This window comes from Eleutherodactylus coqui, chromosome 8 (assembly GCF_035609145.1).
Source record: "Eleutherodactylus coqui strain aEleCoq1 chromosome 8, aEleCoq1.hap1, whole genome shotgun sequence".
NCBI lineage: Eukaryota > Metazoa > Chordata > Amphibia > Anura > Eleutherodactylidae > Eleutherodactylus > Eleutherodactylus coqui.
This window is the reverse complement of record NC_089844.1, coordinates 63,050,684-63,078,343: the sequence shown is the minus strand read 5'-3', so window position 1 is coordinate 63,078,343 and position 27,660 is coordinate 63,050,684. Positions and strand designations below refer to the sequence as shown.

The 27,660-nt window shown below is 41.8% G+C and overlaps 1 protein-coding gene across 10 annotated transcripts; it reads left to right on the top strand.

The window, feature by feature from the left end:
• The first annotated feature begins 257 nt into the window (after window positions 1–257).
• PCBP3 (poly(rC) binding protein 3) lies at window positions 258–27,660 on the top strand. Of its 10 annotated transcripts, none has more exons than XM_066577394.1 (13): window positions 258–326; window positions 1,242–1,265; window positions 3,158–3,190; window positions 7,505–7,621; window positions 8,149–8,280; window positions 9,155–9,283; window positions 12,101–12,175; window positions 14,672–14,713; window positions 16,940–17,015; window positions 17,575–17,577; window positions 20,167–20,219; window positions 23,147–23,316; window positions 27,568–27,660. In XM_066577394.1, the coding sequence occupies exons 1-13, from the start codon at window positions 258–260 to the stop codon at window positions 27,602–27,604; spliced, it is 960 nt and encodes a 319-aa protein (XP_066433491.1). In that variant the 3' UTR covers window positions 27,605–27,660. The 10 variants fall into 10 exon arrangements, with proteins under 10 accessions (XP_066433491.1, XP_066433492.1, XP_066433488.1 ...); XM_066577395.1 differs by lacking the exon at window positions 17,575–17,577 and adding an exon at window positions 17,416–17,418; XM_066577391.1 differs by lacking the exon at window positions 17,575–17,577 and adding an exon at window positions 17,359–17,418.

Below are 27,660 nucleotides of genomic sequence, written 5' to 3'. Positions count from 1 at the left end.
CTATTCCCTGCGCTGTGGATGGGGAATAATTTTATAACTTGGTAGTTGAATTGAACAGTAAGATAGGTGCCTATTTTGTGAATTATTGGGGAGACTAATAGTTTTGTAGCACAATGCCAACAAGTCAAGCGCATGCTGTACAGATATATTAGATTCCCCGTGGAAACATTGTAATTTTATCTAATTTTAATTTTTTTGTATTCATTATGCATTTCTCACACAGGTAACCCAAGCCATTGCTATTCTTGACTTATAACATGGAGTCTAAAGTCTCTGAAGGGGGTTTAAATGTCACCTTGACAATTCGTCTGTTAATGCATGGAAAAGTAAGTGGTCAACTCAGCCATTATATTGCATGTTACATTATTTTATATGTGTTATTGCTTGTTCAGTAATATACATACATATTTTGGTGGTGGGGAAGAAACGTGCCTGATGGTACATGGCTGGATATCAGGCAGGAGGCCTAAGGAATTAATACATCACCAAGATGGTTTCATAGGTGTGGGTCAGGTTGCTCAGCACTGGACTCTCCATAAAGGCTCATAGTAACTGTATGGTCTGTCTCCACTGGAGCTACGCCACTGCCTGTACAACCTTAACTCCTGCTGTATATCGGAGGCCTTTCCTTTTCCTGAAAGTCATGGTTGACTATGGCTCTATGTTGGCAGACCACCTGAAAAGAAAGGATAACTTCTTTACAATGGGTTGTCTGGTCATGAACAGACCTTCAAGTGAATTTTTCTACAACCATTATGCCATTATATGTTAGTGGCTACTACAACTATCAACTCACTATTAATCCTGGGAGTTCAAATACCAACTTGACATAATTCTGGATCACAAGTGGCAAATCCAAAAGTTATAGTGCCTACTGATGATCAATTTTGAGTCCAGTGGATACAGTCCCATCCACATAGAGGCATCCTACAGGTTGCACATATCTATGCTGCAGACTGCCTGTCTCAAAAAGTCTTCCAATTTCCCTTTCTGTAAATTGTGCTAATTTCAATGAGAAATGATGCTCCATTTATGTAAATGTAGTACTAATAGGTTAATTTCCCAGCTTATTACAATCTCCTTTCAATATTCAATGACAACATCATGGTTGACCAGTATAGAATAAACTAAAGGAAGGTAGCACGGGTTATTAGAAGTCCCGATGTATTTTGTCGTATGAATTCTCAATATTTGCTATGTTTATTTGAAAATTGACAAATATTCATTTTCATTTTATACAGGAAGTCGGAAGCATAATTGGGAAGGTAAGAACCATTATAAAAGCAGCATTGTATCTATGCATATCTATGTATCTATATACAGTAAAACCTCTTTAAAAAGACCACTTCTTTGAGAAAGTCACCCCTTATCTGGATCCGATTTTCTGACACATTTTCAACTTCACCTTATAGTATACTGTATATACTGACGATATTCTTTGAGAAGAGCGCCCCCTAGAAGACCACTTTTTTATGCAATTTTGGCTGGTTATGTCAAAGAGGTTTCATTGTATTGGGAAAAAAACAGTCATAGAAAATGTAGGGCTGCCAAAGGCAATAAAAAAATCCATACGCAAATAGTGCTAATAGATGCAGCCAATTAGATCAGTCCATACATTACCTGAAGTAGACTAGATGACAGCTCGGGGGTTTCTGAGTTATAAAGCATTGGTGGCAGTAGAGCATGAGTCATAAATTTAAGAAACCCACAATACTCAGCACCTCCCTGCTCCCTGCACCAGCTCTAGACCTCCAGCCTTCTGCTTACTCCGGCTGCAGTGGTCATGAAGACCCGGTGATGTCACCTGTCAAATGCCGTGATACCAGCATGCTGGGCTCAAAACTATATAAAATAATTAAGTTAGACAAACCCTTTAATATTATATATGAGTGTAAGAGTGAAGAATACGATGGACACACAGCACAATATTCTGTTATATTAATCATCTATACAAGAAAGAAACTGAATGAATGGAAGAAGTTGAGAAAATATGTCAGTTACATCTGTCTATCAGTTCAGCAATCAACATATTTACCTATTTGTATCTTAGATGTATCTCCTGCTCCCAAAACCTTTAGACTGGCTGTCCACGGGCGAGGTGCATTAGGAGATCTGCGGCGATAAATCGCACGCGGAGCTCGCATGACACGTTTTCCATAGGATAACTATGGAAAGTGCAGCCTACCACACACGAGCGGAGAATCATAGCGATTTTCCGCTCCTGTGATTAAAATCGCAGCATGCCGCAGTTCTCTATATCGGGCAAACCTTTCCAAAAATTGTCCAGTGCAAATATGTGCAGCGATTGCACCATTAGCGATAATTCACTCACCTGTCATTGATGGAATGTTTTATGACAGCCTAAAAAGTATCGCTTGTCGGCATTCTATCCCCTCATGTAGACAGACATCTGCTGGTTGTTAGCATGGGAGATGGGAAGGAAAGTGGAAAGACAAGTGATCTCAAAAGCAATCAAAATTGTGGGAAGAACGACGATTGTAACATAGTAACATAGTAACATAGTATGTTAGGCCGAATGAAGACAATGTCTATCCAGTTCAGCCTGTTTCAACCTCCTTGTTGATCAGAGGAAGGCAAAAAAAACACCAAGAGGCAGAAGCCAATTAGCCCATTCAGGGGAAAAAATTCCTTACTGACTCCATAATGGCAGTCAAAATAATCCCTGGATCAACCTTTGATAGTTCCTACCTGAATGTAAGACCCGGATCTACAAAACTGGTCACCTAATGTACAGTCTTCCAATGTTAAATATCTCTATGCCATCCATTGGGACCCATTTTTACAAATGCATCCATTTGTCTTCACGTGCAAAAGAACCCTTAGAACTGGGCTTTTAAGTAAGAGATCGAGAGCTTAGATCAGAACATCGCATTCTGTTATGCCATAGTCTCTATACATGTATATTCCACATTATTCATGTACAACAACTCCTCTACATTGACGAAGTAAGGTTTTGCATGGTAATAGACCAACCTTGATGAGGATTCAATTGTGCTTGGTTTTACCTACAAAATACAAAACCTACATGATTTGACAGTCCTTGGTGAGGAGTAAATTTTCTTTTTCTAAGACACATCAATGGTGTACAAGAGTCAAACTTTACAAAGACTAGTAAAACATTTTTTGCTTTTCTTAGAAAGGAGAAACTGTGAAAAAGATGCGGGAAGAGGTAAGTCGTATCAGAAAATCTTTCCAGAGTTATATTTGTGGGCGTAACTATAGGGAATGCATAAGTTGTAGTTGAACCTGAGCCCTGGATCTAAAGGTCCTACTAGCGCTTATTATCAGGAGATTAATACTATGTAATGGAATGGCTGGGTTCACAACTGTGTCGAGGGCTCCGTTCAGAGCCTCCAGCACTGATCTGACGTGAAATCCCCAACAAAATAACACAGCTTATTACAATCTTCCATCAATATTTTGCTATTCCATCCGGTAAAATTTTTCCCCACATGCCGGTAGCCGAATGGACCCCATTATAGTTAATGGAGTCCTTTCAGTGCCACCCAGGTCTAGTATATGCCAGATCCAAAATTTTAGATTTTTCTGTTGTTTGGCTGCAACAATAGAGCTGAACAATGGAAACCACTGACAGCAATGTGAACCTAGCTTAAATAGTTGTCACAGATTTCGTATTCGGGCCTATACCTTCATATAGGGTACATTTCTCAGAGTTACAGCTTTGATATTTGTGGATGCTGTGATAATAAAGTTGTTCATCCTGTAGTAGGCATTGCCTCTACATTTTCTAAGTAAATGTCCTATCCTCTGTCTGTTTAATCGTATTATTAGTTTAGGTGAAACAGTATAAGCGCAGCGAGGAATTATTAAAGGGAACCTGCCGTCAACTATAATCACCATAAACTAAATTATAGTGCTTATAGTTTAGGTGATGGGGAGTCCGAGGGGCTGTGTCTCATACTCACTTAGTTCTCCGTTCCCAGCAAAGTCAGCGCACGCACAGCAGCTTGACTGTTGTTAGAAGTCTGTGCAGACACACCTTCCATTCATCTCTATGGGAAGTGCACGTACATGGCCTTCTGAAAAGAGACAAGTTGAGGTGCACGTGCTGACTCTGCCAGGGAACACTGCAGGAATGTGGGACCGGGTGAGTATGAAACACAGCTCCCTGGACCGCCAATCATCTACACTATATGTAGATAGCCCACAGGTTGATGGAGTGGAAATAGAAGGGGCAATCAGGAATGTTCAATGGAACAGGACAGGCTGGTAATAGGAGTCCTGCCGAGGGGCACTGGCTACAAGGGAACATCTCTTCTTCTCGGGTTCTCTGGAAGAGAGCTACTGGTGGCCTCATCATAACATACTATCTGCCACATAGGTGTAAGTGTGCACTCTGTGGCTTTCGGTGGGTTGGTGAACAGGATGTCACGTTCTTAACTTTGCAGAAAACTTTTATTTGCAGTAAACGGCAATATAAAGTTGCCTCGTAGCGAAGGGCAATTGATCTTCAACAAATTTCCAAATGCAAGGATCTATGGGAACAAGATACATCTATTCTCTCTTCACATTACTCTCTGACATTCGCCAGAGCCAGCGTAAAAACACAACTTCCCCTCCACACCTGGGACCCAACCAACCAACCAACTGGATTTGTTTTGTTAACATTTCAGTACACAACAATTTCTCCAGCAGAGGCTGCTGTAGGTTCAGCCATTACAAACAAGTCATTATAATCTTATTAAACGTCCATGCGCTCACCACCGTTACATATCAGCACCATAGCTTAGTTTATGGTGCTTATAGCTGATGTCAGGTTCCTTTGAAGTCAACCCCCCCAGTTTCCTGTACATGATATACACATCCATGGCATGTTATTTCACTGTTATCTTGCATGCGTCATTGGGTGTAGGAATGATTAGTCCTGTCTATTTGTTTCCATGTAGCTAGCTATCTTTTTTTTCCATGTATGTTAAGTCAAGTCTTGCAGTTGCATACGATAAAACAAATCTTACTTGCAAATTCTTGCAAAAGTCAAATGCATATATCTCTTGTGATTTGCACATTGAGTTCTGCCCTGAGCCAGGCAAACATTTGGAGGACATCTGTTCTATTTTTACATACAAACGCTCTAAAGGATGAAAGTTAAGTGTATACCAATCCCTCAGCTCAGAACAGTACTCCAATCCAATCAAGTGAGAGCTTTAGTTTTTTTTATTCTTTTCTAAATTAAGCATGTACTTTGTCTGGATGGTCCAAAGCTGTAGGTCAAAAATGTGAGAACAGAAACATTTTAGAATTCACCTGTAAGTCTGTACTATTCATGTCCTGCAGGCATTAATCTCCCACTGACACCTATTGACAGCTATCTCCCCGTCATCGTTGGTAATTGGTGATCGTTGGGCATGGGTTCCATTACCCTATTTACCATTAGATGATAATTCTTCCCCTTGAGGCCAATGCAGAGTTTGCCTGTCCATTGAAGGGGTTGTCCAGTTATAATTTATTGATGGCCTATCTTCAGGATAGGTCATCAATAGTAGATCAGCAGGGGTCCCACTGAAATGAATGGGAATTTGGCCCGTAATACCAAGCTGGGCCACTGAAGTGAGAACAAAGCTGTTTCCTGCAGATATCAGTTCAGTGCATGAGTCCATTGGCCAAGAGAGCAGCTGATTGGCCAGGGCCTTGGATGACAGACCCATGCCAAGTTACTATTGATGACCTATTTTAAAGATAGTCCATCAATAGTTTGCAACTGGACAAACGGTAATGCCTTAAAGACAATAGTCTTTGTGAATTTGAAGGACAATGTGAATTTGATGTTGTAGTATGTATGACCCCAATATAACAGCATAATATGGAACTACTGAGCCTTTTGGAGATTGAGAAAAATATATATATTCGGATATAAGGATTGGAAGAGACAGTAGATGCAGCAATGAAATGATACAGTACTATGGAAAAGTATTTGCCCCTTTCCCAAGTCTTTCCATTTTTGTGTAGTTGTCACACTTAAAAGTCTCAAATCATCAAACTACTTTTAATATTAGATAAAGATAAGCGAAGTAAACACAAGATGATGATTTATAATAATGATTTAATTTATTACCGTGCAGCCCTACCTGACCCTTCGTGAGCGTGCTTCCTTAGCTACTAAAGCAACCAGTCAACCAAATTCAATTGGCACCAGGATTCATTGTTACTAGTCTGGTTACTGCTAGACCTGTGGAGCCTAAATACAACTGTCAGTCCACCACCAGGGCTGACATGCCGCCGTTTTGTTTATTTGTTTGATTTCAGTTTTTGCTTATTAAGGCTCTGACTTAGTGACCACCTTATTGAGGGACTAATATAGGTCTTTGAATCCTCTTTCCACTCTATTGAGGGACTATTATAGGTCTTAGGAATTTTCCTTGTAGGTCTAGAGCGAAAATTTATCAGATGGCTATCCAAAAGGCGGCTATTCTGGGCTGCTGTGAATATGCCATCTGATTATCCAGGGACCCGATTGCTAAAATTTTGCCCTCGGGATACTCTTTGACTTAACGGCTAAAATTATTCTATCTTTCTGTACTCGGGACTATTATCCCTGAGAAATTATAACTTTCTCTCACATAAAGGGTAGAAATTTTTCTTACCTATACCCTACTCTTATTTCTACCATTGTAGTAGTAGGGTTTTCGTAGTCCTGTCAGTTCATTTATCTTATATGGCGACAATAATCTATCTAGCAATATAATTGTCACCAGTAGAAATGACAGTTCTACTCTGATTGATCCCTCTATATCCAGTGTGTGGAGCCTAAATACAACCCGTCTTGTAATGTGAGGTAGGCTAGAAGGTATCAAAGAGCAGCACCGGATGCCACGGTCTAAAGCACATGTGTCAAAGTCAAGGCCTGCAGGCCGAAACGGGCCGTGCTTTAAATGTAACAAATTAGCAAAAATACAAGAAATCTGGAGAGGGGCAAACACTTTTTCACAGCACTGTAGCTTATCAATCCTACAGTATTAGGGCTTATGTATGTCATATAGTCGGATGTTTCCTTCCTGCCCTCCCTTTGAGTCAGAAAATTGTGTGCAAGAAGATGCATTCCTACTAGAGATGAGCGAGTATACTCGCTAAGGCTAACTACTCGAGATCTCTCCCTCTCTTCCCCCCGCTCTCCGCCGCAACTCACCTGTCACCCGTGCCGGCGGCCGAATCTTTAGAGACGAGCGGGGAGATACTCGGCTAAGGCACTACTTGCTCGAGTAATGTGCCTTAGCGAGTATACTCGCTCATCTCTAATTCCTACTATCAGCTGTAATTGCCAGAAGTTTCATGTGCCTGACCCACTATGATCAGTTAATTGCCAGTGGGTCCTTCTTTAGAACAGGGGTTGTCCAGATTGGGCAGCCTCTTAAAAAGAATGCTTCTAGACCCAAACATAGAGCTTGATGTTGAACATTCATTCTAAAGGGATCCTAGAATCCAACTCTTTGATGCCATTATTAATAAAAACTTGCTTATAACTTAGAGTGGAGCACGAATTAATATATCCGAAGGGAATTGCCCCGAAAGGATTGTCACCATCACAGGACCAACAGATGCCATTTTCAAGGCCTTTGCCATGATTGCTTATAAGTTCGAAGAGGTAAGAGTTTTATATTAGTATTCTGTTACTACTATTAAAGTCTATTTCTCACCTCATTAAAAAAAACTGCTATAATATTTTCAGGGGAGTAGACCAGATGCGTATCAGCTTGAGGAGGTTACCAAGGCTGCTCTCACACGCGTGTTCAGAAAACGTCGCTCGAAATCGCGGCATTTTACTGCAATTTCAAGTGGTGTTTTTGAACGCACTGTACAGCGTTTGACAGCACTTTTTAACGCACCCCATCATTGTGATGGGTGGTGAGGTGCATTAAAAAGCACTAAAATACGTGAAAATAGAACAGGCAGCCCTTGAAAATCTCTGCGGTAGAAACGCCACATTCGAGCGCAGGTCTGCGATGCCATATTGAAACCAATAGGGGCATCATACCATTGTTTAAAGCATCCAGTGTAAGAGCGGCCTAAGAAAGTAGTTTTCATTGTAGCACCCAGAACTATACTTATTTTTGAAATTATGTATTCTGATTGCAAATGTTATACAGTTTTCGATGTATCCTCTCTTTCTAGGACATCATAAATTCCATGAGTAACAGTACTGCAACCAGTAAACCTCCTGTCACTTTAAGACTTGTAGTTCCGGCAAGTCAGTGTGGATCTTTGATTGGAAAAGGTGGTTCTAAGATCAAGGAAATTAGAGAGGTATGTTAAATGTAAATAATGAACCAGTTGAACAAGTTTTATTTTTGGATATCTATTCTCTTGTTCAGGGGATGGACAAAAATATGGAAACACCATATGAAATGCATGGGATTTTAACTATTAGCACTGAGCTGCCCTTTTGACTCCTGCTTGGCTGAGAGCTTTTCCACCAAAATTATGTTTACTTCACCTCTTGCCCTGCTCTGGGAGGTTTCGGGAGCCGGCTGGTAACAGCAGCTGAGTGGCTCAAACCCCTGACCAATGGAACCATGTTGCTCGGGTAGATGTTCACTTCTGCCTGGCAGCATCTGCGTCATAATACCTTCACTTTAAATCGATCTCTACTAGGGATGAGCGAACGTGTCCGTTACGGACACATCCGCACCCGGACACCGGCTTTGCCGAACACTGCAGTGTTCGCGCGTAAGTGTCCGGGTGCCGCCGGGGGGCGGGGAGATGCGCGGCGGCGCGGGCGGCAGTAGCGGGGAACAGGGGGGAGCCCTCTCTCTCTCCCTCTCCCCCCCACTCCCCGCCGCACCCCCCCGCGCTGCCACGGCGGCCCCCGAACTTTTTCGCCCGAACACTGAAGTGTTCGCAAAGTTCGGTGTTCGGGCGAAAAAGGGGCGGAGCCGAACGTGTTCGCTCATCTCTAATCTCTACATGTCTTATTGAGATATGATTTATAATCCCATGTAACTTAAGGCATGCATTTCGTATGGTGTTTCCACATTTTTGTCCAATCCCTGTTTGTTCCTTTTAACTATTGATACGCTATTTAAATGAACCTTGGGAAGATAATGTGACATCATGAAGCAATCGAGTAATGTGATCCTGTCATACAGTATGCTGTATTTTCTTCTCTTTTCTGGTGCAGTCTACAGGAGCTCAGGTGCAGGTGGCTGGAGACATGCTGCCAAATTCCACAGAGCGAGCAGTAACAATTTCGGGCACCCCGGATGCTATTATCCAGTGTGTGAAGCAGATATGTGTAGTGATGCTGGAGGTACAGTGTCGGAGTAGTGGTAATGTATACACACCAGTGCACACCAGTGACCTCCATAGGAAGATACTATTATTCTGAGAGACAGCGCCCCCGGTAGGACTGATAATGTAGCTATAAAATAAATCTAGCAGACATGCATAACAGCGGTCCAATTGTCTGGAATCTATTCAGTGCTATAGAAATGTTCATGTGACTCAGTATAGGAATTGGATAGCAAATTGTTCAATGCAAGGAAATTTACAGAACCGAGGGGGTGATTGTGTAGTTAAAATGTTATAATCTCACAAACTACTAGTTAGCAGAAGCGGCTTTAAACTGGCCAATTAGATGCTGCCAATGCTTGCAAATTGACTTGGAAGATATGGTATATCGTTTATGAAAGTGTCACTATGACAGTATGTATTAATAGAGCAGAGGGTATTTAAGGTGATGGGCATTGCATTATTTCGCATGGGCATGTTCTTATACGGCTGCTTTATGATGGTAGCTTCCATTCTAAGTAGTAATGTCTTATTTTAAGTATTTTATAGATTCTGAGTTTTCCATAGAGCATGTTTTTACATTGTGCCAACAATACTTCAGCCAACATTCAGTTTAGCCTTTAGCTGAAATGTAAATGTAGGGAGAACAGACTTTACACTGTACACTATTAGTTTCGGTAAGTCAACCACATATGGTATTCTTAAAGCAAGAGCCTCCACACAGAAGTGCATTGGACTCATCAGTTTTATGGCTTGCCCTATATATATATATAGTTCTGAAGAATTTTTCTAATTTACAAATTAAATGTTTTGCCACATTTTCATACCATGGTCTCCCTTCTGAGCAGCTCTGTGAACAAAGATTTGAGTCACCTACTCCTAGAAGTAGAACCCTTTTCGACTTGGTTACCCTTCCAGTTCCCTTCTGTTACAGACGGCCATTATCCTGATACTGATGGAAAATGCTTATATTAACTGTATCTGCATAACGTTATCCATCTAACTAAAGAACCTCAGCCATCACTCTTGTGTTTGAGTAGCTCAGGGCTTAGTTCACACTTGATCCTTTGTCATTTACCAGAAAAGGGGGTCTTCACATGAGCATATAAGCAAATGCACATAATTCAGTGCAACCACTGGCGTAACTATAGAGGATGCGGTTGCACCCGGGCCCAGGAGCCTTAGGGGGCCCATAAGGCCTCTCTTCTCCATATAGGAAGCCCAGTACTATGAATAAAGCATTATAGTTGGGGGCCCTGTTACAGGTTTCGCATTGGGACCCCGGAGCTTCAAGTTACGCCTCTGAGTGCAACGTATTTTCCCTATGAACGAGGTTGATTTGCAAGTGCATCGGTGCATTTTAATGTACTTTTTGCGCACGCGGGGCATGTTCATTTGTGCATGGCAGACGAACAAGCCCTGATTTAAATGGCTATCTAGCCTAATGAGGAACAGATGTTTTTTTTTAAATTGAATTGTGCACCGTATTGCGCATTTGCGCGCACAGAATAAGTCCCAGAAAACAGAGTCCAAATTACTGTTTGTCACTGAAAAAAAAAATCAATATTAGTTAACACGGAGACCAGAACCCGCAGGATGTACACGAGACTTGATTTTAGGCCTCATCACACGAGCGTTTGTTTTATGCGCGCATAATGCACGCTTCTAAAAGAACCAATGGATTCCTATAAAAGGGTTCATATGTGCGGAATTTGAGCGCAAAATGGCGCGCACCTACAAAAGATTGGGCATAGGTGCGTGTTTTGCTGGAGTTTCCATTGATTCCGATGGGAGCTGGAGTTAATGGAAAGTCCTGCGCACAAAACAGATTCCCCGACGCTTACAGCGTTGTTAACGCCTTAGTCCTCGCGGGGATGAGGGGACTCGCAGAGGGTTCCTTTAATCCTCGCGGGGAGTCCCCTCATCACTGAACATTGTGACAGTGTTCAGTGAGGATGGGACTGCAGCCGGGATGAAAGAATCCCCTGCCACAGCTGTGGCAGAGGACCATGATGCTATCCCATTGACCCCTTTCAATGGGGTCAGCGCTGCTGCTGCCTCATTAAAAGCAATGGGATGAAGGCAACCCCCGCAGCAATGATTTTCGGGTGAGGGGCTTGAAATATAAGCCCTTCTCCAAAAATCATCCCCAGCTGTAGGAAAAAAAAAGTTAAATCACCTATAAGTGCTGGCTGGCTCTTCCCCCCGTCCGCGGCAGTCTTCTTCTGTATTCTGGTGGCTAGGGATTGAAAAATCCCTGCCTCCAGAAAGCGCTGTCCCTTGATTGGCTGAACGCTCAGCCAATCAGAGACAGCGCTCAGCTCTCATTCAATGAATGGCTGAGCACTGCCTATGATTGGTTGCAGCCCTCAGCCAATCAAGGGACAGCGCTTTCTGGAGGCGGGGTTTTTTTTTTAAACCCCTGGCCACCAGAATGCAGAAGAAGACTGAAAACTGTGCACATTATTTCTTCTATATAAAACTGATGCCTAACAGGCCATTGTTCAGATATTTATAATAATTACTTAATTTGCCAATTTTTATATATATTCTGTGTATTTACACATATTAATTTTACTGAGCCAGTTGACTGACTTTGAAATTTCCTCAATTTTTCTTTACCTTTCCTACCATTTTTCGAATATCTCTTTCAAGTGGAGACAGTCCACTCCTGTTTGAGCTCTTGCTTTAAATGATTTCACCCTTTACATACCAAATAGTTACATTATTTTAGAATCTTTTTAGTACTATTCTGCTCTTTTGCATCAAGTGGCTATTGTCTCATTCTGAGGGGGTACTCTAATATTATCTCTCCCTCTCCTATCCCTTTTCCTAGTCCCCTCCAAAAGGTGCCACCATCCCTTACCGTCCAAAACCCGCCTCCGCCCCTGTCATTTTTGCAGGTGGTCAGGTAAGAGCGGACCCGCTGGGTGCCTCCACTGCCAACCTCAGCCTATTGCTGCAGCACCAGCCTCTGCCCGTTAGTTTGCAAAGATTTTCTTGCATGTTCTCTCATCCTTCAAGTTATCACTCATCAAGACTGGATCATTAGCTCTGAGACACTGCCGGCATGGTGTTCACATTGCACACAACAGAAGAAAAATGTTTTTCTATTAGTATTTAGTATGCCAATACATAGAACTGTCATTTGAGACTAGAATAATTTCATTAATGGGAATAATTCCAGTTCAATGTTGAAGTGATCCATATCAACTAAAGGCTGAAGGGGCTGCCCAGTTACAAACTATTGGTGTCCTTTAAGCAGGATAAGTCATCAATAGTAGTTTGACAGAGTCCATTACTAAGGATTCCCACCAATCAGCTGTTTACTGGACCTGTGTGCTTGTGAACTGAGCTGATTTCTGCAAGAAGCAGACAGCTCCATTCTCACTGGAGTGGCCAGGTTTGGTATTGCAGGCAAAGTTCTCATTGAAATGAATGGGAACTTGATTCGCAACACCAAGCCTGGCCACTGCAGTGGGAATGGAGTTGTCTGCTTCCTGCAAAAATCTGCTCATTGTATGAGCACACCAACCCAGCAAACAACTGATTAGTAGTGGTCCCTGGTGGCAGACCCTCACCAATCTGTTATTGATGGCTTATCCCGCTGATAGGCCACCAATAGTTTACAACTGAACAACCCCTTTAACGCAATCTGTCATAGGATCCACAGAATAGGCATTCTTAATTGATCAATATTAGATAGGCCGTAAATATTATGGGCCTTACATCATTCTTTAATCTTAAACAAATAGCCATATTACAGATCCAAATGTGGCACCCATAGAAGTCTAAGGACCCATACTATACCACCGTATGTCTCCGAATTCATACAGAGACAAACAGGTATTTTCTTACCGATTTATACAAATTTCCTTTTGCACGAGGTCCTATATATTATCTTTTGCCAAAACAGTCTTGCAGTGTGACTCAAAGTTAATGATCCCTCATCCTATGCATGAATCGGTGGGTACATTTAGTGCAATGGTCTGCATCCAATGTAATGGGAGTTTATGTTAACAGCTTTGTTGTCTTAATGATGTCTAGATTGTAATTGTCTGCAGGTGTTTAGAACATTGACAAGTCATGTGCAACATGTGAAGCAGAAACAGTTGCATCCGGCAGTAACTTAGGGGGTCATAGAATACAGATATATGCATGATCTATTTATTACTAGTTGTTTTCATACTATCAACATTTTCCCAAAGGGAAAATCAGAGAACGACAAATTTATTAGTGGTTATCAATTATTTCGCTACTAGAAAAGTAATATAATTATCTAATATAATATATAAAAATTATCCCAACAAGGTTAGGACTGAACAGCTGCCAAAATGACAACTGATGATAGTAACTGTAGTCACACTGCGATTCCGCAGGTCCGGCTTTCTGCCAATTGCAGGGCACAATGTTACCACATTCACTATCATTCACTAGAATGAGAAAGCGTGACATTGTAGCAGCCCTAGACTAAAGGTAATGCTATCCCTGTAGGAATTAATGTTTCCACTCCATATTTTTTCACTTTTCCCATTCAGTGTAATATACTATGGTCAGCGCTAGATGTCACTATAATACAATATTCTCCCTGAAGTCGGAGTAGTCCTAGAGCACACAGTTATCCACTATGTCCACTATACTTACTGTATGTTCATCAAGATCACATTGAAAGGTTATATTGTCTTACATAGTATCATCAACACTGTCATATCTGTTGCTTCAATCATTTTTGGTTACATAGTAACATAGTTTGTTAGGCTGAATGAAGACAATGTCCATCTAGTTCAGCCTGTTTATCCTTCTATGTTGATCCAGAGGAAGGCAAAAAACCCCAAGGGCAGAAGCCAGATAGCCCTTTTGGGGAAAAATTTTCTTCCCAACTCCCTAATGGCAATCAGACTGTTCCCTGGATCAACCCCTAATAGTTCCTACCTGCCTGTATACCCGGTTAATAGCAGATCATTTTATTTAAGACTTTAATGGCAACGTTTGTGCCGTTGGAGTTATGCAACTTACCTTTTCTCCCCATACAAGTTGAGTGTATATTGAGTTCCATGGACTGTTCGCTGCATAGCATTAATAAAGCATACCAAGTTTGCAGCAAGCCACAACATTTAGCGGTTGTATACCATGTCGCATACATATTATGTTGCCCGTATTGGGTATATGACTGATAGCCTCACTGATAACACTTGTCATTCTCTTCTCTGATATTTTATGAACTAGTATGAGACTCGTGAACGGGAAGCATGTGTGATGCCATAGTATGAAATCGTGCAAGTTTCAAAATGTTGCGTTGTAGTTCTTTTGGGTCAATTAGGATTCATTCGTAGTCTTCTTCTCTTTGTCTATGCCTATATTTCCATATCTATAGATCACTCTGATTTTATTTCCCCTTCTGTTTCAGGCCTATTCTATCCAAGGACAGTACGCAATCCCCCACCCTGATGTGAGTTCTCATCTCTCATTTTCTATCACCCTTTCTCTTCCTTACACTTTCTTCCCCAGCATGCTGATGTTACTGATAATTAATATTAGATCATAATATTAATATGTCTGAGATGGGAGCTCTGTATTTGTTATTCAGTGGGCAGCCATGGAATGTATGTCACAATGGAAAGAGGATTTGGCTTCATCAGTTCTTCTGTTCTGCTATGGAAGTCAAGTTTATGCTGTATAGTTTGGATGTTTCCATTTTTTTCGTAGCTTATTATTCTAATTACTCCTACAATTAATATATTTGCACATGTTAAATTAGAAATACAGTGTTGACTTTACAAAAGTAGAAATATAATTATTCTGCATTGTCAAGCCAAGGTGTATAGTGGGTACACAGTCCATAGTAGATTCACATCTCCAACAATACTGAATACTGGTGCCCTCCATAAGACTATCCATACACATTAGTTAGCTGTCCTCAGCCAAGAGCCAGCTTGCCCGTCCTCATCTAACACATGCATGCTCTGTAAGGCAGCAGTATGCAGTCCTAAGCTCTTGCTCATGACCTTAAGGTTTGCGGGCTCAATCCCCACATGGTTCAGGTAGCCGGCTCAAGGTTGACTCAGCCTTCCATCCTTCTGAGGTCGGTAAAAGGAGTACTAGGGCTAATATATAAATTACCTGAAAGCGCTATGGAATAAGTTGGCGCTATACAAACAACAAGTCCCTCCCTCCTCCCCTCCCCTCTTTCTGGCCTAGCGTGTAGTGAGGCTCTTTAGCTCACCTGATACCTGTCATGTGGGAAAGGCCACAATATACATCAGATGATTGGCTGGTCCTGCCAATCTTTATCTAATGTAAATGGCCACTTTTAGGGCCATCTTACATATTTTTTGTGTTCTTTCATGTTTGTGAACATAATACCCATCTATGCTACCTAAAGTGAGTAATATCATTGAACGTTATGCAATGAGATATTATAGACTGCAGCAGTATAGGGAACGTGGACATTCCAGCTAATGAAAAGGTAAATGTACACCGAAAATAAAATGTCCTACTATTGTGAACTGAAGCGAATATGCTCCAGCCAAGAAATATGCTTGATTTTGGCAAAATATTTAAAGCAAATGTGTCATCAGAAGATTACCTGCTGTAGAAGCCAAGTATTTATGCAAACTGTATTTTCTAAAATATTTGGGAGATTTTTTTTTGTAATTTTTCGATGTCACGATCTTTATTATACAAAATTCTAAAGTTCAGCATTTTTTACATTGACCACTAAGCCTCATAAAAGTCAGCCACTTCCTGTTCTGTAGTGAAAATGTTTCAGCAGGTATCTCATTATCATCACACACAGGATTACATTGACAGGTAAAGCTCCATTTGGATGGGACGAATGTCGGGAAAACGATGTCCGACACTCGTCCCCGCACATACTAGCTGTCGTGCTGCTGCACGGGAGCTAGTATCGCTGGCTCACAGCAAGACGATGAGCTGATCGCTCAGTGTAAATAGCAGCCGTTCAGTACTGAACAGCCTCTGTGTTAAGTGAATCCCCTGCAGCCTCCCCGCCCCCATGCTTGCCGCTCTGTGAGCGAGCCAAGCAACAGCACGAGAGTAAGGACACACACGGACGAGTGACGGACATCGTTTGCCCGACATTCGTCCTGTTTAAATGCAGCTTTACACCTATATATAAAACAGAAACCACCATTCACAATAGGTGATAATCACAGCTTATCTACTACCCCTCCTCCCATACGTTTTTTGCAGACATGCCTAGAACAGTTCATGGCTGGCACAGTCCTCTGTAGACATCAGTGGGTCAACTCCAGTCTTTTGTGTGAATGGCCCATGATTCCTGAGGTATATCTCTAGATGCTGCCATAACGCATATTTATGCTTGGGTAAACTGGCCGCCCCCATAGTCATGAACAGACAATAGAATAAAAAAATCTAAAAATCAGAAAACAAAAGCGGAAATACTTCAATACATGGTTTTACTTAGTAAAAAAATATAAGCGATACATTCCCTTTAAAGGGACTTGTCAGGTCCCATGCTTCTTGTCCATTCGGGCCAGGCTTGTTCTCCTCTACATTGTGTTTGTATGTCCCATGGCGACCTAGTGATTTTTGTTTTATTTTATTATTTGACTCTGTTTTCTTGTGCCTGTGACTTCTTGTACTCTCTAACAATAACCTTCTTAGTTCTAATGTCCCTCCTACCCCTCAGCAGTTGACCAAGCTCCACCAGTTGGCCATGCAGCAAACCCCCTTTACTCCCCTCGGACAGACCACCCCTGCTTTCCCTGGTACGTACCCAACTTTCCCGTTCTAGAGTCTTCCTTCTTTTCTCTTCTCACGTCTCAGGCATTTCATTTTTTTTGTTCATTTATGTTTTTTTTATGCACTAATTTCCTTTATAATACACTACAATTAGTAATGTTCTGATAACTCCATCAGCTTGCACTCCATACTGAATGGTTGGGTTTTAGATAACTTCTGGTAGTTCTTTGGTAGACATAGTCATATGTATTAGAAATAATGCTGGCTTTATTCCATTTTCTCATCAATTTATGAGCTTTTTTAGATGATGCAAAACATCAATATTTCGCAAGGGCAAGAAACTTAAATATATCTCTTCTTTCTCCTTAGGAGAAAAGCTGCCCTTACATTCCTCTGAAGAAGCTCAAAACTTGATGGGCCAGTCAGCAGGTAAAACAATCATAGTAGGATTAGATATATTTGCATGCAAATTTAGGTGTCTCCACTACTTAATTTAGGCTTTGTTGGGTGGATGACCTTTATGTTAAATCTTAATCAGTTAGGACAGCACTGGAAGATTGTGACCCAAATATGAAGGGTTGGAAGGTGGTGGAGAAGTTTGCATTTTACATATCATTCTCCTGTCAATCTAAGATTAAGTAATGATGATCCATCTTGTGAATCCTACATTGACTTCAGTTTTCAATATTGTAGTCAGACCATTCCACAGTCAAATATTTGTACATTTCAACTTCACTTCATTGCCCTTTTTCATATTAAGTTTTACTCTACAATTCAAAACAGCCGTGATCATATCATGTACCCACACAATGAAATATATCCTACTGTAGATGTTCCAGTTGTTAAATTTGATTACTTGTTAGTAGTATTTTTCAGCAGAAAGACAACTTGGAAATGACTGGACCAAGTATGATCATTGGAGAATAGGATTTGGCAGTGTATAGAGATTTAGGTCTCTCATCGTTGTGAGTGACTTACTGTTTGCAGCCTATTCATTCTTATCCTAGAATATCCACCCCATTGTTTTGCTTGGATACAAAGTGATACAAAACAGTTGGGGAGATCTGGCAAAATACTATTGGCAAGTAGACTTGAATTGTTCATTTTCCTTCCAAAATTAAAAGTCTTAGGAATCGAACCCAGTTTGCAAAAGTCTATGTTTACAATTGGCTAAATGCGATTTCTACAGAATTTATCAGTAAACATGTCAAATGTATTCACAGACTGTATATTATCACAGAAGGGCAATACAGAAAGTGACATACTTTTTTACACTAGCTACTAGAGCACATGCAACAAACGGACATTTGTTTTTTATCGCAGGTCATTTTTCGGCTTTGCCGTGTAGACTGGGACGGAGTCAACAAAGTTATCAGATTATCATTAAAGAGATTTGTGGACAGGTTTATTGTAGTGCTGGAAACCTAGATAAGTCAGGACATTTAGGGTGGCCGTACATATTAGATAGCTGTCATCCAAATGCTCATTCAGCTGACACTATCTTGCCCAATACGTGCATTCTTGGCATGTGCTCTGAACATAGAGATGGTAGAAAGCTTACCTCCAATGAGAAAAAAAGAATTGGACCGTTGAGATGCAGCTGCTTAATCCTTATCTCCCCCAACAAGACCGCATACATGATATTTATGTGCTTTTGGTGGATTTGCCTGCGTATCGGCACATTGTACTGTTCTTTTTTGCACATGCAGGGCCTGTTCATATGGGCGTGGGACACACACCATTCTATTCTTTGTGGCTGAGCATATGTGCAATATGCGGTGCAAATATATCCGTGTGAAGCTGCCCTTAGTCTCTTGGCACTTTCCTTTTAATTTTCTTCTATTCATTGAAAACACAAACACCCTGCTGCATATAGACAAAACTAAGAGGCTTCGTGCGCCTCCAATATAGCAAACCCCAGGGAAGTTTAAAAAAAACAAAAAAAACTCAATAGCTAAATTTTTAAATATGTACTTTACATTTCTATGTACTTAAATTTATTTAACGGCGTTGTCCGCTTTGGATATCCCTTTGTATTACTGGGATCCTCCAAGAAAAAGCTGATCACAAGTTGTCCTGCTGCTGGAACCCTCAGCAATCAGTTGCAATCTGTGTGGGAACCGAGCAGCAAGTCTGCAATTCCACTGCAGCGCCACCAGAGGAGACGTTGAGCATTACATAGTTCCCATCGAAAATCAATAGGATGTCTGTGAAATGCACAGATGTGCTATGTACCCCAGAGAGAGAAAGACACTCATTGTAACCTCTCCAATACGATATTTGATAAAGATCTCAATGAACTCTTAATATCTAATGGGGTATTTGAAAAATGTTCTTTTTTCTCAACCAGAGAAGTTAAATATATGATATATTTACTTTCATTGGTGAATAATAAGGTCTATATTGTCACTAGATTATAATACAGTACATACAAGAGAAAAAGCTCGATATATGACGGCCTTTGATGGGCTGTTGGGCAACTTCTTAGTGCGGTAGAAGACTTTTCTGGCACGGAAGATCTCCTAGAATCATTAGCTGGTGACATGCAAATGGATTCTCCTGTTTTGAAACTCAACTGAGATAAATGTTGTAAAAATCATTAATACTAAATATTGGCTTGTTTTTGTGTATGATTGATATTTTGTGTTCGATTACCCTAAAGGCATAGACTGTTTCCATATTTTAGAGATTTGTCTAACACTGTCCTCTATTTTTTTACTACTTGACACTTTTAACGGATATCATTGGAAATCGATATCCTTTACTAACTTGTTTGCTTATGTTACACTTAATACAAAACGTGTTGGTTGATTAGTGTTTTAATATCATTTTTGCTGTAGAGTTCTAATTAGTAGAGGTATCAATAATTTAGTGGTTTGTTTTAAGAATTACATCCGTTGGACAAAAATGTCTGGGGAACACCCTTGTAGAGCGCAGGTAAGTAGCACTTGAGCACATTGAGAGCATCCTTAGCTTCAGCTTGGAATTTGGCTGCTTTTCTTGCTAATTAGCTGCATGTTGGGAAATACAGTATGACAAATCACAAAAAAATTCAAAGGCATGTTGAAATTCTGATCTCATTTAGGAGATAGCAAAGAAAAGGAGCAGGTGAGAGCAACAGAGTTGGGGTGTTTGGAAACTATGACTTTGCTCTAATACACTTTCTTCATATATTAGGTATGGATGCCAGTCCCCAGGCAAGTACTCATGAACTCACCATACCAAATGATGTGAGTATGGTCCGTGTTTGCTGATGTCCTTCTTTCATTCTTCTTTCACAAGATTTGGGTGTTCCAGATGACTTCAGGGCTCATTGCCATTTGTTTTTAGTGTCAGGAGATGACATGGTGCATATCCAAAAAAACAGGCAGTAGATGTCTTCCCAGGGAACGTCCTGAAACATCTCTCTTTTTTTCCAGAGAATCATTAACAGGAAAGATGGTTGTTCTAAGCCAATTTATGCTGTCATATCTGAGCATCGGCTCAATATTAGCTGTCACATGGCATTGATATGAACTCCATTAACTCCTTCAGTGGCAGGTTTATTATTACCATGTCAGCGCAGCAAGCCTCAGAGATTTTCCTGAAGTACTTCAAAGTGGCAAATGTGTACAGCGGCACAATAACTGTGTGTCCTGGCCTGCATTTCAGCACTAGAGCTGTCCACGGAAATCTTCCGGGGTTTAACTGCATGGTCAGTGCAGCAAGCCCTGGAGATTTTCCGGGCGTGCCACTAAAGGGGTTAATCTTCTTCCATAATTACAAATCACTATTATAATTAATACAGCAATTTCTCTGCATGTTTGACCAGTTCAAGTTTCAGAAACTATGTGTACATGAACAGTGGCATACATTGAAGTGATGGGGGCTCCATAGCAAAAACTTAAATAGGTCCCCTATTATGGTGTCCACTTTAACCACCCAGGACAGTAGGACCCGGTGTTGGTTTCCTCTTCCACGTCCTTTAAAATGACCCTTGAGCATATTCTCCATCTCTTTGTTTGCTAACAGTGCAGTTCCTCTTTGGAGGAAAGTCCTCCATAAGGTCTTGCTATTCCATAGAAAAAGGGATGTTGCAATCACAGCTTGGGCCTCCCTGTCTCCCAGGTCCACGTAGGAATTGCATAGTCTGTTTCTATGATATGTATGTCCCAGTACTTGAGTAACACGCTCTTTCATAACAAAGAATACCCCATGGTCGGAATAGTTACATCATCTTATATAATCTTGTAATTTCTTCTTTAATACACATTTTTTATGTTTTTTTTTTATCTTCTATACAATGCATTCCCATTAGAGATGAGCGAGCATACTCGTCTGAGCTTGATACTCGTTCGAGTATTAGGGTGTTCGAGATGCTCGTTACTCGTGACGAGTACCACGCGATGTTCGGGTTACTTTCATTTTCTTCCCTGAGAAATTTGCGCGCTTTTCTGGCCAATAGAAAGACAGGGAAGGCATTACAACTTCCCCCTGCGACGTTCAAGCCCTATACCACCCCCCTGCAGTGAGTGGCTGGGGAGATCAGGTGACACCCGAGTATATAAATCGGCCCCTCCCGCGGCTCGCCACAGATGCATTCTGACATAGTTCAGGGAAAGTGTTGTTGATGCCGGAGCCGCTATAGGGAGAGTGTTAGGAGTGATTTTAGGCTTCAAGAACCCCAACGGTCCTTCTTAGGCCATGGAAATCGCAGATCGCACCTATGTGTGATCTGCGATTTCTGTTCTCTTCTCTATATGCGCTCAATGGGGCCGGCGGCAGCAGCGCCGACCCCATTGAGAACATATAGAAGACAAATCATTCTTCTCTGCCACAGCTGTAACAGCTGTGGCAGAGAAGAACGATGTTTGCCCATTGAATTCAATGGAGCCAGCAATACAGCAGGTTCCACTGAAAGCAATGGGCTGCCGGCGATCGCGGGATGAATTGTCGGGAAGGGCTTAAATATATAAGCCCTTCCCTGCAATTCATCCAGAAATGTGTTACAGTAAAAATATATACCGGCGTATAAGGCGACGGGGCGTATAAGACGACCCCCAACTGTCACCTTATACGCCGGGAATACAGCGGAGCAAAGAATAAAAATCATTACTCACTTCACCGGGCGTTCTGCGGTGCTCCTGCAGGCTGTCGCTCCCTCCTGGTCCCCGGCAGAGCATTGCTTTCTGGACGCAGTGGTTGAAATCCCCGCCTCCAGAAACACACGTGCCTTCAGCCAATCACAGCCATTCAATGACATCATTGTCATTGGCTGTGATTGGCTGAAGGCACGTGTGTTTCTGGAGGCGGGGATTTAAAGCCCTTCGTAGAGAAAGCAATGCTCTGCCGGGGACCAGGAGGGAGCAACAGCCTGCAGGAGCACCGCAGAACGCCCGGTGAAGTGAGTAATGATTTTTATTCTTTGCTCCGCTGTATTCCCGGCGTATAAGGTGACAGTTGGGGGGTCGTCTTATACGCCCCGTCGCCTTATGCGCCAGTATATATTTTTATTGTAACACATTTCTGGATGAATTGCAGGGAAGGGCTTATATATTTAAGCCCTTCCCGACAATTCATCCCGCGATCACCGGCAGCCCATTGCTTTCAGTGGAACCTGCTGTATTGCTGGCTCCATTGAATTCAATGGGCAAACATCGTTCTTCTCTGCCACAGCTGTTACAGCTATGGCAGAGGAGAACGATCTTTATGCTGACAGTGCGGGGGGGGGGGGGGGCCCACTCTTGCCGCTATTGTGGCTTAATAGTGGGACCTGGGAACTTGAGATGCAGCCCAACATGTAGCCCCTCGCCTGCCCTATCTGTTGCTGTGTCGTTCCCATCACTTTCTTGAATTGCCCCGATTTTCACAAACGAAAACCTTAGCGAGCATCGGCGATATACAAAAATGCTCGGGTCACCCATTGACTTCAATGGGGTTCGTTACTCGAAACGAACCCTTGAGCATTGCGAAAAGTTCGTCCCGAGTAACGAGCACCCGAGCATTTTGGTGCTCGCTCATCTCTAATTCCCATTATTTCAACCTTTTATCATATCCCCATAAAATATAGTTCTATTATTTTGAATTCAGTAGTACGCTGTATTCAAATACATTTTGGCAATTGCCGTTCCTTTGCCTTTTCATGTCTGGATATGTTTCAGCTTTTCTAACTTTCCAGCTAATAGGCTGCATCATCGGACGCCAAGGGACCAAAATCAATGAAATTCGACAGATGTCTGGAGCACAAATCAAAATAGCCAGCGCCATGGAGGGGTCAGCGGAGCGTCAGATCACCATCACTGGAAGCCCAGCTAACATCAGCCTTGCTCAGTACCTAATCAATGCTAGGTAAGCAATATTGCAGGCATTGTATACTGTACAACGTGAAGACTTATAAAACTAGGGGAATAGAAAATAGTGGAGGTTTTACTGCAAACAAAAACTATAAACTAAGCCAAAAAATACTGAAATAATTTAGGATACCTTTACGTAACATCACAGTGTGAACATACTCCTTGCAGGCCTCATGACGTATTGCAGATCTGTGTGATACGGACTCGTCATACCATGCCCATAGCCCGCTGTGCCCCCATACTGTACCACTGTGCCTCAAAATTTATATATAGGCATGCAACGTTTTCCCTCATGGATGTTAAAAGGTGTTTTCTCTAGAAAAATTGCTTCCATAATAAAATAAAAATACTGTAAGGAAACAAGATATGGTGGCAACTAGAATGCCTCCATCTTCTTAACCCTTTCCAATCCACTGTCTGATGTCTTAGGACATTATGATTTAAGGCTGTACAGCTCCGATGTTGGAAGATGCCTGTCGGGGTTCTCTTACTGTATATTGCCAGCCTCTCTTCTGTCGGAGCCTATCCAATGTATCACCTTATGCAGTACTGGCTTTAGCCAGCATATAGCGCTGTTGTATAATGGCAGAAAAAGAGTCAGCCCCTTAGGAAAACTAGGGTACAAAATGGATCGGAAAGGGTTAATACAGACTAGCGAGGGTGCGGCGTGACTGAGCCCGTTTGTGTGTATGAATCCTAATATGCTGTACTAGTAGAAAGACTGTTCCAAGACGGTGACTGCAATCTACACACACCACACACACATATACACACAGACACATATATATATATATATATATCCATGTTCAGAAAAAGAAATTATTTAGAAGAATTAGGAATAATAGTTATAGTACAAAGGCGTCGGCCATTTTGAATTTGTGAAATGCTCAGGGCCAACCAACATGGAGGTCCCTTTACGTGCTGCCCCACTGGCCTATTTTTGTAGACACTGGCGAAAGTTTTAACAGCCCTTCGCAGACATTTCTTTTATCCTTAGCACTTCTCATTAAAATATTTCCTGGTAATCAACATTTCAATAAAGTTTGCTGTACAAGTTGGAAAATTAGCCCAGTACCACACTGTAATGAAAGCTGTCTAAAAGAAAATCTTTGTTGCGCATAGCAACCAATCACAATGCAGCTTTCATTTTACCTCAGCAGTATATGAAATGAAAGCTGTGCTGTGATTGGTTGCTACGGGCAACAATGACAGATTTTCTTTTAGAAAGCTTCCGTAAAAGTGTGGTGACTATTTTTTTGTGACCCACCCTGTAGATGCTATGGAGATGATGAGTGAGTGTGAGGGCTATATAAAGGTCTCTGACTCCAAGGAAACATCCAAACAGTAGAACCAGTGATGATATGGGGCAATGGAATAAAAGCATCCAGAAAGTCTACAAAAAGATTGCCAGGTACATGGTCAAATTCTTAAAGGGGTTGCCCCATTTCTAGCTATTGATGGCCTATCTTCATTGAAGTGAATGGCACTTAGCCTGCAATACCAACTCGGGCCACTGTGCAATCTATGGAGCTGTCTGCTGCTAGCAGGTTACACAAAGGCTACTTTTAGGCCATGTTCACATGGCCTGGGTTTGCCACTCATTTTCCTTGCGGACCGTCCGCACGGAAAATATGCAGCATTAACAATACCAGCAAAGTGGATGAGATTTTCAAAATCTTGTCCACACGCTGTGGAAAAAATCCGCTGTGGAAATTGACTTGGGGTGCGGAACCTAAATCCGCAGCTCCTCAATTATAGCACGAGATAGGCTGCAGATTTCGGCCAATAAACTTTAGTGGAGAGGAGCTGCAGATTTTCGGCAGCAGGTTTTCAGGACATAAAGTATGCAGATAATCCACTGCAAAATCTGCAATAATAACCACGGATTTGAGAAGCAGATTTTACGTGTGGAAATGCTGCAGATTTCCCGTGGAGAAAGATCTGCACAAAATCACCAACCAATCTGCCCTGTGTGAACGTATCCTTACATGAGTCACCTATCGGGGGCTTAAGTCCCTGACAACTGTCCCAGCGATTACCTCTCACTGACTGGAGACGGGGCCACCCACCTCCATTCAGAATAAATAGGCAGTTGTTCATAGGTGAACCACTGACTGCTGGCTGATGGTCGCTTGGTTTTTAGGTGAGCTAAAAAAAAAAGATGCGATTCCGACAAGTGAGCGATTCTTGCTTTTTTGCCTTGTTGGGTCCCATGTTTACACAAGATCACAGTCTTTTCTAATCACTCTATTCAGTGATTACTTGGGCAACTCTTGGCCCATGTAAAAGTACCAAAGACACCGGCCAGAGAGAACAGCCGATTGCTGGGAGTCCTGGTCAGCGGAATCCCAGCAATCTTCTAATGCTGACCAATCCTGAAGGTAGCTGATCAATAGCTAGAAGTGGGACCACCTCATTCCTTCTTAATCCTCAGCCAGTTGAACATCTAGAACTTTTGGTGTAAGAAGTGTAGGAGCTCTGTCACTTGGGATAATGATTACGTTCCCTGCCCTTACCCTGTTGCCCTCTACATATCCCTACAAGGCTTGTTGGTGCTCCCTCTAGTTTCTAGGAATAACATACACCACCACCTACACCTTAGTTACACCACTAGGTATATGGCAAAAAATGCAGTCCAAAGTGGCAAGGCCATTTATTGCTACTTGCATACAGATGTTTTTTGATCATCAAGTCACACTGTGTTCCGCAAGAAAAGCTCTACGCTGGGATCAGAACACTGTATGAGCCAGGCAACAATATTTTTGGCATTACAAGTATCAGCTTGAAGCAATCTAATTGCATCCAGATATTTTTCTGCTTTACCGGACACACAGATTTAGAGCCCCCTTTTGAGTTATTTTATTTTCCAAAGAACTTCAAGTTTGTTTTTTTTTAAAACCGATAAATCTTCCAATGATAAAGTACATGAGTGTTAGAGCAGAGGAAAGCAAAGAGAAGGCCAAGCAGACAGAAGCGGGGGCTACAAATGGCATAATAGACAATATAAATATGGAATTTTATATTATTTTATTTGCATAAATTAGGCTGCTTTCACACCTGTGTTATGGCTCAGTTCTGGGTTTTCGGCTCTCTTCTGCGTTTCTCGAGGAGAGGAAGTGAAATAAAACAAACCAAAAAAAGAAATCAGTTTTCCCCCCTATTGATTTTAATAGGGTTTAAAAAAAAAAAATAGAAAGCAAATGGAAAGGCTTCCACAGCCTTCTATTTTGTCAGGTTTCGGGTTTTTGGATGGAAGAACAATGCTGCAAACTACATGTTGGTGCACATATGTGACCTTCTCCTTATTAGTGTGGGGACCTTTAAGACCAACGTTCTTCCAGTTGGTAGGGGTCTTGCTTCTCCCTCCACAGTACCGCAACTCCCATTCTGCAAATCATCACTGATAGATGGGCATGTAATGCAACCCCATTAGCCAACACCTTCCATGGGAATGCACTGCGTCTGTACCAGTTTCTTGCTCATCCAGGACCTAAGTCCAGGCAGGAAACTAGCATAGGTGCAGTGCATATCAGTGGGAGGTGCTGATGGGTAAGGTTGCATCACATACCCCTCCACCAGTGGTGATTTGCCGGACAGAAGCTGTGGGACTGTGTAGTTTAGAAGAAAGAGGCATGGCTACAAAAAGAAAAAATAAATGGGAAAGAACTTCTCAAGACTGAATAATTTACGAATAACCCCATTACCCACTCTCCTGTATTACTTATATATAATCATAAAGGCCAACCCCTTCAAATTGACATATTGGTACAATTACTAGTCATTGTGTAATGTTGGATGCACTTGGATTATTCTTTAGGAAAAAAGCAGAAGGGCGTCCGCTCAACTGCACGAACACGGCAATGTGACCTTGGTGCACAGAAACAGGTTTCCTCTGTAGATACATATACTTGGACAACATCCAGCCTGGCAGGAATTTCGAACGATAGCTCTTATTCATGGCATCTTGCATTGAACCCAACATGCCATGAATAAGAACTATCGCTCGAAACGCGTAGACTATTTTTAAGCCCTATGTATTGTATTTACTCCAGTCGTCTTGCATAGAACTTTTTTCATTTGATTATATTTTACTATTACTGATATACTGTCTTCTGGTCACCTCTCCCACCCTATCATCTATTTATCACCGATGTGTCCGTGTCCTTCTCCATTTCTAACTCCTAACTACTCCATACCGTCTTCTTACTATGCCTCTCCATGTCCATTTCTCCCCTCTATCTTTCAGGCTGACGTCTGAGGTTACCGGGATGGGCACGCTGTAATTTCCTCCTATGACTTCCTACTCTGACCCTTCCGCCCACAGTCAACGATTCTATTA

Coding starts and splice junctions, on each gene's coding strand:
- PCBP3 (XM_066577387.1), top strand. CDS start 258: ATGGAGTCTAAAGTCTCTGAAGGGGGTTTAAATGTCACCTTGACAATT. Junction 1,266..3,157: donor TCGGAAGCATAATTGGGAAG/GTAAGAACCATT, acceptor TGCTTTTCTTAG/AAAGGAGAAACTGTGAAAAA. Junction 17,419..20,166: donor CTTGATGGGCCAGTCAGCAG/GTAAAACAATCA, acceptor TTCATATATTAG/GTATGGATGCCAGTCCCCAG.